The sequence below is a fragment of the Thermobia domestica genome, chromosome 7 (genome assembly GCF_964235325.1).
Source record: "Thermobia domestica chromosome 7, izTheDome1.hap1.1, whole genome shotgun sequence".
Classification (NCBI taxonomy): Eukaryota; Metazoa; Arthropoda; class Insecta; order Zygentoma; family Lepismatidae; genus Thermobia; species Thermobia domestica.
Window position 1 is genome coordinate 125,881,479 of NC_137460.1, and position 14,774 is coordinate 125,896,252.

General features: G+C 38.4%; 1 protein-coding gene across 1 annotated transcript in view; it reads right to left on the reverse strand.

Moving 5' to 3' along the window:
- LOC145690393 (ATP-binding cassette sub-family G member 4-like) overlaps positions 1-14,774 on the reverse strand; it is a 229,305-nt gene that overhangs the window by 53,653 nt on the left and 160,878 nt on the right. The window contains exon 3 of the mRNA XM_081765232.1: positions 1,142-1,331. Coding sequence (XP_081621358.1) covers positions 1,142-1,331 — 190 coding nt within the window. The remainder of the gene's footprint in view (positions 1-1,141; positions 1,332-14,774) is intronic.

Sequence of the window (14,774 nt, forward strand, 5' to 3'; positions counted from 1 at the left end):
ATATATATATATATATATATATATATATATTTGTATCTCAGTCTGTACAATATTTATTTGAATCTTTTGGAAAATTTTTCATCATAACATTTTCTCTAATAAATATTCACATTTAAAACACAAAATGTATTTTCCAGTTTTCCGCCCTCTTCATATCTGGCGCCACTTGCGAACGCGTAGTTCGCAGGGTTCAAGATCCGTCCTGGGCCTTGTTAAGAGTATGAGCCACAAGGTCTATATATACTTAAGAGTATGGTCTATAAGTGCTTAAAGAGTAAAATTCCCTCGATTAAGTGAAGCCAAAGTTAACAAAGGCATCTTCTTAGCTCCATAGATTCGACATTTATTCAGAGACCAACAATTCGATGAAATACTAGAAAGTGAGAAGAAAGCCTTAAGAGTGTGTTCACAGTTCTTGAGAAGGCCCCGAGCAACAAATTACAAAGAACTTGTGACTTAAGTTCTCATGCTACAAGAATCTTGGCTGCAATATATCCCTAAGGCTCTACTTTCTTCATTTACACCTAAATTTCTTTCCTGAAGATTTTGAAGCAGTAAATGATGAACATGGTGAACAATTTCATCATGATATTGCAACCATGGAGAAGAGATATGGAAGAAAGTAAACTCCTACCATGTTGGCCGATTTCGAATGAAGTATTGCTAAGGATGCTCCATGCTTAACATAAAAGGCACGGTAAGTCAAAATGCTCAAAATAAACCCAGCAGAAATCTATCATGTACAAGAAATTTCAACTTTTGCCTACTGTACATTGAAAGATAGTTGCTGATCTGAACGTCTAAATTGTGTTGTACTTTTCTCCTTGTCAAACTTTTGGGTTCTCTCTGTAGCAGTATAATTTCATGGTCATGGTGCTTTTGTATAGAATAAAGGAGTATCTGTGTATATTTATTTTTCTAAATTTTAAGGTTGAACTGAATTTGTTATTACTTCATTGTTCATATTTATCTTGTATATTATTGTTTAATTTGCAGGTCAAACCCTGAGAATTATATATATTGAAAATATTTGGTCACTGTTACCTTGCGAAGAACAACCACTTCAATGAATGTAAAATGATCAACAATGATGATATCTTCATAATAAACAATTCCATCAAAATCATTTTTGAAAACTCACCCTGATTTTTTTATCCGAATAGGAGAGCTCAGTACCCAGTTTTAGATTCGCTGCTACAATCATTGCTTCATGTACAGTGAGAAGAGGGGGTAATTGATCATCTTGCATGATGTAACATGATTGTCTGCGGAATACTCGCATATCTCTTGGTTCTCCATTCGCCGTAACTTTCCCACTTACACCCGATACTCTGCAAAGAGAAAATAAACAAATATTTCATTTTGACTCAACCTGAAACTTTGTTAACATCACAATCTGTAATCATTAATATAAAAAGAAAAAGTTTTTTACGTGTCTTGCGCAGTTGCACTTTATTTTTTCTCTGTCCAATATTTAACTTGCTTTAGGAACTGTAAGTGTACACAACTTTAACGTATTCTCTAATAATTGTTCAGTGTACTATGGTTTTGCTTAGTAATTATGAAGAAATAAAATATAATTCTGAAAATTGAAAGATATTTAAAATTCATGTTCGAATGTTAGTAATTGCTTTAGGTTATTAAGTGTGGTTTACTTTTGTCTTGCTAGTGTCGTACCGAAAGGCATGATGGGGTATATATATATATATATTAGTTCACCTTAATAGATTGAGCGTTTTTGAGAATACTTTGGTTAGCCACGAACAGTGGCGGCGATTGGACGTTAAAAGTGGGGGGGGGGGCAAGACATGATCTGAATATTTGTATATCAATGTTAATATACAAATTTCCCTGGTTGAAACTATATACATTAATAGGCCATTTCAGAAAAGTGGGGGGCAACTGCCCCCCTTTGCCCCCCTTAATCGCCGCCCATAGCCACGAATAACATAACTTTTAGCATTACAAAAATTTGTTTTCGCAGATTTTCTGGAATTTACTCTAAAGAATGTCATTTTGTTTAACTCGATAAGATATATATAGACTGATCTTCCAACTTCTTTCCATTCGTTTTACTATAACACTACTCCACAATTCTTAAAATTACAGTAGAGTGTCGATTATCCGAACGTCGGTCAACCGAACGACCGCTTAACCGAACTGTGTACTCGCTCGCACCTGTTACTCTCCCACCCTACCGTCCATCATCCCCCTCACTCCCAAACCAAGTTTCCCACAGTAGTCGCCGCACTGAGCCACCCATGGCGGAACATTGCTTCTAATGGGGCCTTCATAAGGCGCTGCTGACCGGCCAAGCCGCCAGTCGCTGTGTTTCAACAATCAGCACACTTCTGTCGGTTTGGCACTGGCTGTAGAAGTAGCGGCAGTATCAAAGCTGTTCACAGCAACAACTGCGCCAGCTTAGAGTTGAGGCGTGCCGCTCCGCGCATGGCAAATAAACATGTACAGTTTGATTATCCGAACAAACCAGTTTTCCGAACAACCATGTTCCCCAATTACTTCGGATAATCGACGCTCTACTGTACTTTTACAAGGTTTTTCAAAAAGAATGGTAAGATAATAGAGTTCAAATAATGTTTTTCGGACTCATTATTTTGCATAAAATGTTGCAACAATACAAAATTATCGCTAATATTTACACAGCATTATTCTCGGATATTGCATCTACACAAAACATGGCAATAACCAGACAGTTCAATGACTTTTGTAATACACTATGACAAAGTGATTTTATTTAGGTTTAGATACTAATATTTTAGATATTTTTAGTTTAGATGATTGTTAGTGTCTTATTTAAATATTAAATATATATATCACAAACACAGATAGATAGAATCACAAACGCTTCATAGTCGCTAGTACAACATTCGGATGGTGATTGTATTCACACAATTAAACCAAAGTAGAATCTATTTGAAGTACAATCTATATCGGCTTCGTTTACAAACTATGGACCTTGAAGTATCCGAAAAAAAAAACGCAATAAATGAGTTTCATTTTCTATTGTAAAATTGCGAAGATTCAAATTTGAAGCAGTTAACAGTAGACCTATCACTTCCAGTTGCGATCTACATATATAAAAAATAATGTAACGATGTTTGACAGCAGACTTCACCTAAACTACTACAGTGACTTTCATGTTTTTTAGTATACGAGTGCCCCATCACGTAACTTAAGTTTCTAATGCATTTTTGTTTTACAACAAGTGAGGGGCTAAGAAGCAATGACGTAAAAATAATCGCAAGCGACCGATATTAGTGTTCAATCAATAGCTTTCGTGTTCGTTGAGATGAATAGTGCCTTAAGACCAAATTCATGCTTCAATGCGTATTCTAAAAGGGAAAGGGGCTCAAACGTTTTCCATAAATCTGTTCTTTACATGCAAAGAACAGGCACTTCAGTTAGTAAAGGTATAAGATCGGAAATAGGTCTATTTCTCAGTCTTTCAATCCGTATGAAGAAACTACTTCCCGTTAGCTATTATCGTCCTTACTTTAAAGAAGTCAGAATTGAAACAGGGGTTGTGGCAGATGTGTACACTTTTAGATTTTTTTGTAGAAAGATAATGGCAGACACAAAACCTATTCTTGTAACAGTAAATACAAGTCGGAAGTTAGCTTTTCGCTATCTATTACCCATTTTATTTTTATGGTGATCAGTGTTGAAATCGTATAGTTTTTATTTATTTATTTATTTATTTTGTAAATAGAATCACCTCCAGACAGGGGTGAAAATCCCCCTGGGCTAGAACGCAACCCATCAAACTATTTTCCCCAAAATTCAACATTTTGTCCCCCAAATCTACGTTCTCTTCCCCAAACGTATCTTCCTCCCCACAAATTTACCATTCTACAGCTTCGCCTTTGGAACCCCTGCCTTCCGAAAGTAATCTTTGATTTTTACGTCCCACGGTTATGCCGGTTAGGCTAAAGGAGACGGTGATTATGAGAAATGAACGAAATGGTGGAATGAAGAAAGTGGGAGGAAACGGGAGAACCCCGAGAAAACCCACGCACACGGTGTTTGTCCACCACATAGTTCACTTGGCGGGAACGCCTTCCGAAAGTAGTAAGAAACTCGTAATGTATCTCTCTCTCTCTCTCTCTCTCTCTCTCTCTCTCTCTCTCTCTCTATATATATATATATATATATATATATATATAGGGTGGCCCATTTTATTCTTTCTACGGAAATATCTCGAAAACGGTTAAACACAAATGAACCAAACAAAACTTCAATAGAAAATGCCATGGGGCACATCGAATGGTGTTGTCGCGGTGTCTCCCAGGGCCTCCCTTCGTGGGAGCCCAGGGCCCAACTTTAAAATTTTAAATACAAACATGTGACGAGTGATACGTCGTCCGATAGATCTTCTAAACAGAGTTGTGGCAAAATATTTTCATATCGGTTGCCGTATTCAAAATGGCCTCCAAAACACGATGTCTGTATCAGATAAAACGTCCAGTACCACTAATATGAAAATGGTTGGAGATAAATTAACAGAACAAAAATTGAAACAGGGAAATGGCATGGGCACGTCGAATGATGTCGCGGTGACTTTCACGGGAGCCCAGGGTCCAACTTTAAAATTGTCAATGGAAACATGGGACAAGTGCTATCTTGTTCGATAGATCTTTAGAAACTAAAAAGCGTTGTGGCAAAATATTTTTCATATCGGTCACCGTATTCAAAATGGCCGCCAAGACATGGTGGCGTATTAGCTAAAACGTCTGGTACCAATAATATGAAAACGATTGAAATAAATAACCGAACAAAAACTCAAATAGGAAATGCCATGGGACACATTGAATGGTATTGTCGCGATACCCCCAGGGCTACCCTTCATGAGCGCCCTGAGTCTAACTTCAAAATTTTAAATGGAAACATGGGCCGAGTGATACCTCATTCGATAGATCTTTAAAAACTACAGAGCCCTGTGGCAAGAGATTATTCATATAAGCCACTGATCAGAACAAAAATTCGAATAGGAAATCACAGAGAATATTTATTGTTCCACGGCACGAGAATGTTGCAACAGAGGAAAAGATGATTAGAGTAAAAGTGCCATAATGCAAAGAGGCAAATTTAATTCCTATTATATTGTAGCTGCAACCTCCCCACGTAAGTGGGTGGAGCGGGAAGAAACGGTGAAATTTCAAATGAGAACCTTAGGTTTTGCAAATTGAATTTACACAATAAAATTATCTGAAATGTGTTTTTATACGAGATAGATGTCTCAGTAATAAGAAAAAGTAGTTAAAATTCGTGTTGAATGGTACCTTTAATTTTTATTACAGGCAATTATTTGATGCAAAAAAAAAAAAAAAAAGAATCAACTGAAATTCGAAATAAAATTGTCGAACAATGCAGTTTTTAGAACAATGTGTACAAACATTGGTTTTGCTCAATCGTCGTCTGCACGACATTGGTTTGATTCTTTTCTTTCTGTGTCTTCTTGCATATCGTGTCCAAGGCTTTTTCTTTGTAAGTTTCATCACCTCTCACGTCCGGATCCGGTGTGTTTTTTCTTCGTGAGTCCCCTCTCCTCACGAAGGGACTCACGAAGATTGAATGAATATTGACGTGACATGACTTTATTTTATGACGTACAGTTGTCTAATGCACAGATCACGGATTAGTGGGCAAAGATGTGGAAACTCAAAGGCCGTGACAGAACAGAAAGTAACATCCCGACATTCCCCTAGTGGAAAAGAAAGATTAGGACAATCTTAGTTATTACGTGCGGAACAAAATGCATGCCCGCTTTCAACCTACCCAATACCACCTGCGAGGGAAATTTAGGAGATAGAATATGAGGTTCATTGAGATGTGGTGCACAGTTACATTCCGAATAACTTTCAGGGGTAATTTCAGTTGTGATTTTTAGTAACGAAACGGTACATATTGATGCAGATGCTTCCCAAACATCTTGCACGTATTGCATTAAATTCTCAGGGATGAAGGAGGTTGGGCAAAATGTTTGCAAAGTTCCATAAATGTATTATTAAAACTTTTGCTTCGTATTTCAGTTGATTCTCGAGCTGTGGAATGATAAATATCATCTGTGATTTTCCATAGACTTTTATTCTGTTCACTTATCCCCAACCGTTTTCATGTTAGTGTACTGAACATTTTATCTGATACAGGTACTATATCTTGGCGGTACTATACCTTCCATTTTAAAATAATGCATAGTTTATATAATTAAATAATTTTGTTTAACTGCGTGCATGCAATTTTCTTCTTTTTTTCTTCTTCTTTTCGGGTTAACGCCATCATTCATGGCTTACAGCACATGTATATATTCGATTTATCTCTTGTTCAATAACATGAGTGTAGAAGTTTTGTATATAAATAGTGTATAAACGTACATTGATAGTGGTTGTTGGAAAAAAGGAAATAGCTTATATATTATATCAATATTAGAGAAATAATTTATTAGAGAAATAATATACAAATATAGCTTAAAAGACTTTCCTCATTTTCTGAATATGTTTTGGATAAGACTCAAGAATGCTGGGGGAGAGGAACACTTGCGCATACGTACATACCTTTGATATTGCAACATTGCAACCGGTGCTTGTACAGACTACGAACCACTACTGTAATTTATTATAACTTCTCTGAATATGAAACTGGCGGATTTTCTAACCTCACAAGCCCTCGAAGTTTTGTATGAAGGTTCTTCGAGCCAAGGGAACCCTGACCACGCATGAAGAGGTAAGTTTCATTTAATCAGATCTCAATATTTTAAGGTAAGTGCTGACTTAAGAAAGACTTACTAGAATGCGAACCCTTTTCATAGATGTATTTTCCATCTACTCCTTCTCAAAAATCAAGCTAAAGTTTTTCGCAGCTTTACAAATCAAAGCATTTCCTTTAACATGGTATAATATTATTTAGGAAAAGCAATCCTATTTGCTACTTGTTTGACCAAGAAATTCTGATTCACGTATCAAATGCAATAAACAGTTGTCAATATATAAAATGTATGTATGTGGGAGCGATATTACAACTAGAATCCCAAATGGCTCCAGACTGGACGCTTCATAACTTCTTTTCTGTTCTGTAATATTTCTTTCTTTTCTCCCTACCTCTTACTCTTCATTAAGTTTTCTCTCTTTTTTTTTTCACCACCTCTTGCTCTCCAGCAATGTTTCTTTCTTGTCTTTTGGTGTGGGAGATCCGGATTCAACACTTGGAAAGAGCTCATGTGATTTGTATCTCACGTTAAGCCGTGGGTCCACGTCTCATACAGCCTCACTGCTGAGAGAAACGCTAAGCTCAAAATCAAACCAAAACTTTCTTTCCTTCTTCCATCTTCCACTCCACATCTGATGAAGAATTTAGCGAAAGAGTTCAAATGTAAGTCACTAGTCATAGTTGAGGTTGGGTTTACCTTTCCCATCTAATCATTCTATCAAGTCTCCATATACTTTTCCCCTAGCTACAGAGAAGGCAGGGAAGGCTAAAACTTCAATTAAACCCTCTAAAGAAGTGTATTTTTGGTAGAAAGGGGAATCAAATCTATTTTTCAAACAGTAGGCCACTATCTATAAAGATATTATAAAATTATTCCATCTGTCCAATCTGAGAAATGAATTGTTAGTTTTAGACAATATTAATCATAAGCAAAATGTAACTTTTCGTATCAGGAAAAAGAAAAGAAAAAGAAAACGAAAAGCTGTTTTCGTTTCTCATCGAGAAACTACAATAGACTTTCAAACTATGGAGTTTTTCCACTGAAACCATAAAGAGGCGTAGCTTTTTACTCATTTTGCTTTTAGTAGAGAGATTAAAGCGCTGATGGAACCTATTCTTAGGACGCTGAACCCATACTAAGAAACCCCACCTCGCTATTTATTATAGCTTTTGCTCTATGGTGATAAATGTGAAAACTGAAAACGAAAATTTTTGTCACTTCCGGTTTGAATAAGCTGTAAAAAGAGAACCTTGAACCTATTCTTAGATGCTGAATCTATATCTGAAAGCATTTCCCATTATTTCTTATCGTTTTCTCTCTATGAAAATCAATATTGAAACTGGAAGTGATAGTAAATTTCTACCGCTTCCTGTTTTAATGGGAGAGATAACAGCGTAGAAAGAACCTATTCTTAGGACTCTGAGTGCATACTAAAAATCTGTCTCTCGCTATCTATTACCATTTTCACTTTATATTGATTAATATTGAAATCGGAAGTATTAGATTTCTACCATTTCCAGTTAGAATAAACGGTTAAGAGAGGTGATGGAACGTATTCTCGGGACACTGGATTCATATCAAAGAACCACTTCTCGCTATCTATTAGTATTTTCTGGTTCGATACCTGTCATGACAATGGACGGACTTAGAGGTACTGTAAGACTTTCGATGCTTATGTATAGTACTTTGAAAGTCTAAAACAAACAAACAAACAAACAAACAAAAAAAAAAACCCTCTGCTCGTGTTACTGCAGAAAGAACTTAATTAAGGAGTAGAGCCACGTTTACGGGGCAGTATCCTCAAATTATCACTCTTTGTTTACAGTACATGAACAATTCACAGGGAACACAAACTAAAAAAAAAAAAAAAATAAGATGAAGAAATTTTCATACTTATAAACTGCAAAGAAAGAATTGATAGAAGGATCCACACGAAACTTGGAAGTAAGTTGTCTTCTTAAAGGATAGAGAAAATTATTATAGAATCTGAAGTTCACCCGTTCTGGTTCACCAAGACCTGAAATCAGTGTTGAATTCGGGTTGAAATCAGTGTGACATCTGAATCTCTATCCTAGAATAACTGTACACATCAATTGAAATATTTCCTTTTATCTGTTTAATTGTTTCGGAAATAAAAGTGTCTTAAAAGCAAAGATTTTTGTTTCCTTAAAGAAAATTAGTTTCTTCTTTCGCCAAACTTAATTGTTCTAATTAACAAACCGCGTTCTCTTATAAAGCTGAACTTAAATAAAAGCTTAGAAATTAGATACAGACACACACAAACGCTTCCCAATGTTAGTTAGAGAAAAGAAGGCAATATGTAGGTTATTGCAGCCGACCAGACAATAACAAGTCGCAAGTTTTGTTGCGATAGATTCCTGCTGCTCTATTGCAATCTAGAACAGAGCGGGTTAGCCAAATGCAGCAAATATTGGTTTAATACGCAGTGACATATCCAACCACTTGGGATCACCCCCTCTTTCTTCTATCTCTTCCTCTCTCTCTCTCTCTCTCTCTCTCTCACACACACACACACACACACACACACACATAGAAAAAGTGCCAAAACATCTTATTCCCTTTTCCCATTGTTGACTTTAGCGGGTAGGCCGAGTAGGCACGTACCTACCCAAAAATTTTGAAAAATATATAAACGCTGAAAGATACAATAAAGAGTAAATATTTATATTAACGGTAGATAATTATTTAACAAATAGCATGAACCATTACTGTAAAAGTAATTTCCTATTGTCATTAATCAATCAAATGTGTATATGTATCCATAAGCGAGGGAGCGTGCCTACCCAAAATTAAAATCCTAAAGCCGCCCCTGCCTTTTCCTCAATTACCGCTTCAACTCTTTCCTTTCCCATCCTCTCAATTCACTGCATATTGTTCCTTTTTATTGAAACATTTGCTTTTTTCTGTTTATTTTCAAAAAGGAAACTTTCACAATAGTTGATGAAAGGAAATTTCGACGTTTTTAAATCAATGGGTATGCTGCATTTGCTAACTCAAAACACGGTTTTTGCAGATATGAGTGTCTGGCAACACTGTCGGTCTCCATGTGCATCGAAGACTATCGATTCGGTGATATCGAATAAGTCGAAAGTGTTTAACTCTGTTCTCAAACGAGTGTGGTGTGATGTGCCTTTTAGTTAGTGTCATTTAAATAGCATTTAGCAAATGTGTTGAGAATTTTTATCATTACATAGTGTGTGGTGTGTGAGTTGTTTCTCTTTTGTTGCGGTATTGGTATTTGGTTGAGGAACAGACACAATTGGGAAGAAAATTGCAAACTGATTTTGGCGGGTTTTTTGCACGTAAGCATGGATGGTGACGTCGCAGAGAAATATATATATATATATACACAGATGGTGATCAGAAAAATGGAAACACCTGTAGTTGGCAAGACGTCAGATGTGTGGGTTGGCAGTGGTGTCATGGCTCCCGCAGCGCCGGACCGCTGGTGGTGGTGTGTTAGGTCGGTCTAAATACTACGTCAGGCGCAGTGGAACATCAGTGTCCAGTGGCTACAGCAGACGGAGGAGACGGAGGTAGTGTAAAATGGGAGACCTCTCAGATTTTCAAAGAGGGCAAATTGTTGGTGTGCGGTTATGTGGAGTGAGTGTGACGGCAGTGGCTACTGTGTTAGGTGTGTAGCGTGGGGCAGTGTCGAAGGTGATGACAGCCTACACAACACACGGGGAAACCACATCGGGGAAGCGGAACAGTGGGCGGAAGAAAATCATGAGTGACAGGTCACGCCGGGTATTAAAGCGCATTGTCACGCAGAATCGTCGTGCCACTGCGAAGCAAGTGACGGATGAACTCAATTAGCACCTCCCCCACCTTGTTTCGACAATCACAGTCCGCCGCGAATTACATGACATGAACTTACGGGGTCGTGTTTCACGGGCCAAACCGCTCATCAGGGACCATAACGCTTTCGCACGCTGCAAATGGTGCCGCGACCATGCAACTTGGACCGTTGAGGACTGGAAACGTGTGATATGGTCGGATGAGTCATCCTTCACCCTAGTCCCAACCACGGGCCGTGTTTATGTGTGGAGAACCCCCAAAGAAGCTTATGATCTGCAGTGTCTCCGCCCAACTGTGAAACATGGCGGCGGCTCGGTGATGCTGTGGACCGCAATATCATGGTTTTCATTGGGTCCTGTGGTCACACTTAGCGGACGAATCATTGCCAATGATTATATCGCAATTTTAGGAGACCACTTGCATCCTATGGTCCGGATGTAGTTCCTGGACAATGACGTCATCTTCCAGGATGATAATGCACCCATTCACACAGCTGACATTGTTGCAGCGAGTTTGAGGAACATCGGGGTGAAGTTCAACATCTCCCCTGGCCCGCCCAATCCCCAGATCTCAACATAATTGAACATCTGTGGTCCGTCTTGGACACACGACTCCGGTGACGATTTCCACCTCCATCCTCTCTCACAGAACTGGCCGATGCCCTGCACGAGGAATGGTGTAAAATTCCACTTGCTACCATTTACGACCTCTATGCTTCCATCCCACGTCGCATCAAGGCTGTTCTGAAGGCGAAAGGTGGCCCGACACCATATTAATCTGGTAAGTTGCAATTTCGTTCAGGTGTTTCCATTTTTCTGATCACCATATGTATATATTTAAAGAAACAAATCAGAATCAGTGCTAATAAAGCAATAACAGAAGAGTTCTTTCAAGATGTCCAAACAGTTCGCCCGAACCTGGCAGCAGTTCGTGTATGCAGGCAGTGACGTGCCATGGAAAATCAGCGCCCGGGGCGAGAGTATACGACGGCGCCCCCATACATATATTCCAAGTAATTTTTCCTGTCTTTTTTCCTTTTTTCTCCCGATTTTCGCCCCCCTTACTTCGGCGCCCGTGGCCGTCGCTCCGCTCGCTTCCCCCCCCCCCACGCCACGGCCCTGTATGCAGGTAATAAATGCAAGTGTGTCTACTCATTGAAAGAAAAACGTGGACATAACAAGAGCTGCGAGCAAACGTATCGTTGGTTGTATGAAAATCATCAGCGTGTTGGAGCATTTCGCAAATTATGTGAGCGGTATGCTAAAGATGACACACCCATAATTCTTAGCTCTGGGGGAGTTTTTATTACGCAGGCATTCATTAATTATAAGAAAGCGTTGGGCAAAAATGAGAAACTCTAAGATATTAACGCTCTTCGTCATATTTACGTAGTGTAGAATCGGAAGATTTGGCAAAGCAAGGTAAGATAAATCATGTTCATCAATGAGTTTTAAATCAGAGTGAAAGTGAAAAGCTGAAAAACTGTGAATGTGTTTCGATAATGATTCGGGGACTTTATTTCTTAGCGAAGGAAGAAATTCAATTCCACACACCACAAAATATAAGACGCTAATTTCAAGAGTTGTGAGGAAATGCAATACTAGCTTAGACAAGTGGGTTGAATCACAAAGCGAGCGTTCGACATACGTGAGGAAGACAACTGCAAACGAGTTTCTTGACTGTATTAGCGAAAATGTAGATGAAAAGACAACACAAATACATTCAGGAAAAAAGTTTACGTTTCTTGCTGATGAATCAACCAATATTAAAGATGAGTCAGAACTTTCGATTTGTGTGCGTTACGTTGATTCGGACACTAGTTTACCAGTAGAAAAATTTCTATGTATCGTAAACGTAAATGATACCAAAGCTGACACAATCACAAATGTAATAATCCAGGAACTCAATAAAACGATCGTGTCTCTATCAAACGTAGTTGCGTTAGGCTTTGATGGTGCTGCAAATTTTAGCAGATGTGTTGCAGGAGTCAAACGTAGATTGTTTCAGTCAATAGGCAGAGATATTCCGTTTGTACACTGTCGAATGCACATTCTCTCTTTAGCTGTATCATGTCAAAGAAATAAACACATTAAAATTAAGAGAGTATTACACACTGCTAAAGATATTTATACACTTTTTCATCAGAGTACACTTCACAATGCGCAGCTCATTTTGAAAGATCCTGTTTCTAAAAGTGTGCAAAGTATCAAAAACACCGCTGGCTGACCTTTCGTTTGTGATGAGTCCATTAAAGGAACACTCCGCCATGGAGGAGCATTTGTTGATTCCATGATAGATGAGATGAACAAAAGATAATGATACAGCTATGGGTCTTATAAGCGGATATGCTATGTTTGAAAGTGCGAGTGAATTTTGCAATTCAACGGAAGATCGAATTGTAAGCCTTTGTTATTTATTATGTGGTCATGATTTGAACGTAGAGGTAGAGGCGATTAAAGCGGATTACATCTCTGCATATTTTACTTAAAGAACATGCCAAGTGACTTTAGGATTACAATAACATTATTTAATGCATCGGTAGGATATAAAACTTGAAATCACTGTTTGAATTAGTGTTATGTGTCACTATCTCCACAGTCACGGTTGAAAGAAGTTTGAGATCGATGAACACGGTGTTAAATAAGTTAAGGAATCAAATTATATATATATCAATGTACGCGTATTTCCATCGAAGGCCCTGCCCTGATGACCCATCTTCAGATTTTACTTCTAGAATTATCGACAAATACGCAGCTAAGAAACCACAAAGAATACGTCTTCTATAAACAGGTAAAATCTTTTTCTGTTAAGTTCTATTTCTTTATAACGTGTTATTTTAAAGTTAGACTCTTTTTCGATTTTTCCAATCTTCCCTATCCTGAGCCGAACTTTCCATTTCTCTGCACTTTTTCTTCCCTAGATTTTGTATTATATGGTCGGTATATTTCAATCACTGCCTTCCTCTAGGTATTTTCGTTTTTCCTCTTCTTCTAGAGTTCATGCCTCACATCCACAAAACGTTAGTCACATTTTGAGGGTTTCCATTTTCGCTTTTCCTCTTCTCCTAGAGTTCATGTCTTACATCCACACAACGCCACTCACATTTTGAAGGCTTCCATTTTCGCATTTCCTCTTCTCCTAGAGTTCATGCCTCACATGCACACAACGTCACTCACATTTTGAAGGCTTCCATTTTTGTTTTTCTTCTCCTAGAGTTCATGATTCACATCCTCACAATGTCACTCACATTTCGAATCCTTATATTTTCGTTTTTCTTCTTCTTCTAGAGTTCATGCCTCAAACCCACATAACGTCACTCAGATTTTGAAGGCTTCAATTTCCGTTTGTTTTCTTCTTCTAGAGTTCATGCCTCACATCCACACAACGCCACTCACATTTTGAAGGCTTCCATTTTCGTTTTCCTCTCCTCCTAAAATTCATGCGTCGCATCCTTACGACGTCACTCACATTTTGAAAGCTTTCATTTTTGTTTCTCCTCTTCTCCTAGAGTTCGTGCCTCACATCCAGACAACGTCACACTTCATATACTTTCATCAGCCTTTCTTTCAGTTCTGTGTAGATGTTTTCGATTAGCAACTCTGTTTCTTCGAACATCTTCTTCGTCCAGTGGCGTAACTGAGGGGCCGCAGGGCCTCGAGTGCGGGGGACGGGAGGTCCGCAGAGTTTAAAGGCCCACCACGAAGAAAACACCAAAAACTATAAGCTACAGTGGGAAGTGAATGGGCATGGGAAGGGCCCAAAAATAATCCTGCGGGAGGACCCGATATTTTAAAGCTACGCTGCTGTCTTCGTCTGAGCTTATACTGAATTTTCCATTATAGCTTGTAACGTATTTTATTCCCTATATAACAAAATTTCTGTGCTTCTTCCACCAGTGATCTATTTTAATCTTCGTTTTACATGTTAGATTTACAAATTAGACTATGCATAAGTGTCGTTAGACTTCCAAATTATGCTAAGCCTAAGTGTTGGGAGTCCTATAGAACGACTTTGTCAGTCCGTCCATTTATCGACAGGTACCGGTATCAGAGGGAAAATGGTAAGAGATTTCGAGAAGTGGCTTTCGTGGAATCGATTCAGCGTCCCAGGAACAGGTTCCATCTTCTCCGTTAAAACTCTATTCAAACTGAAAGTGGTTCAAAATTACCCAGAATCAAATTTTGCTGGAGGGGGGCGCGGTGGCTCAGTGGAAAAAAAGAGCGTTCAC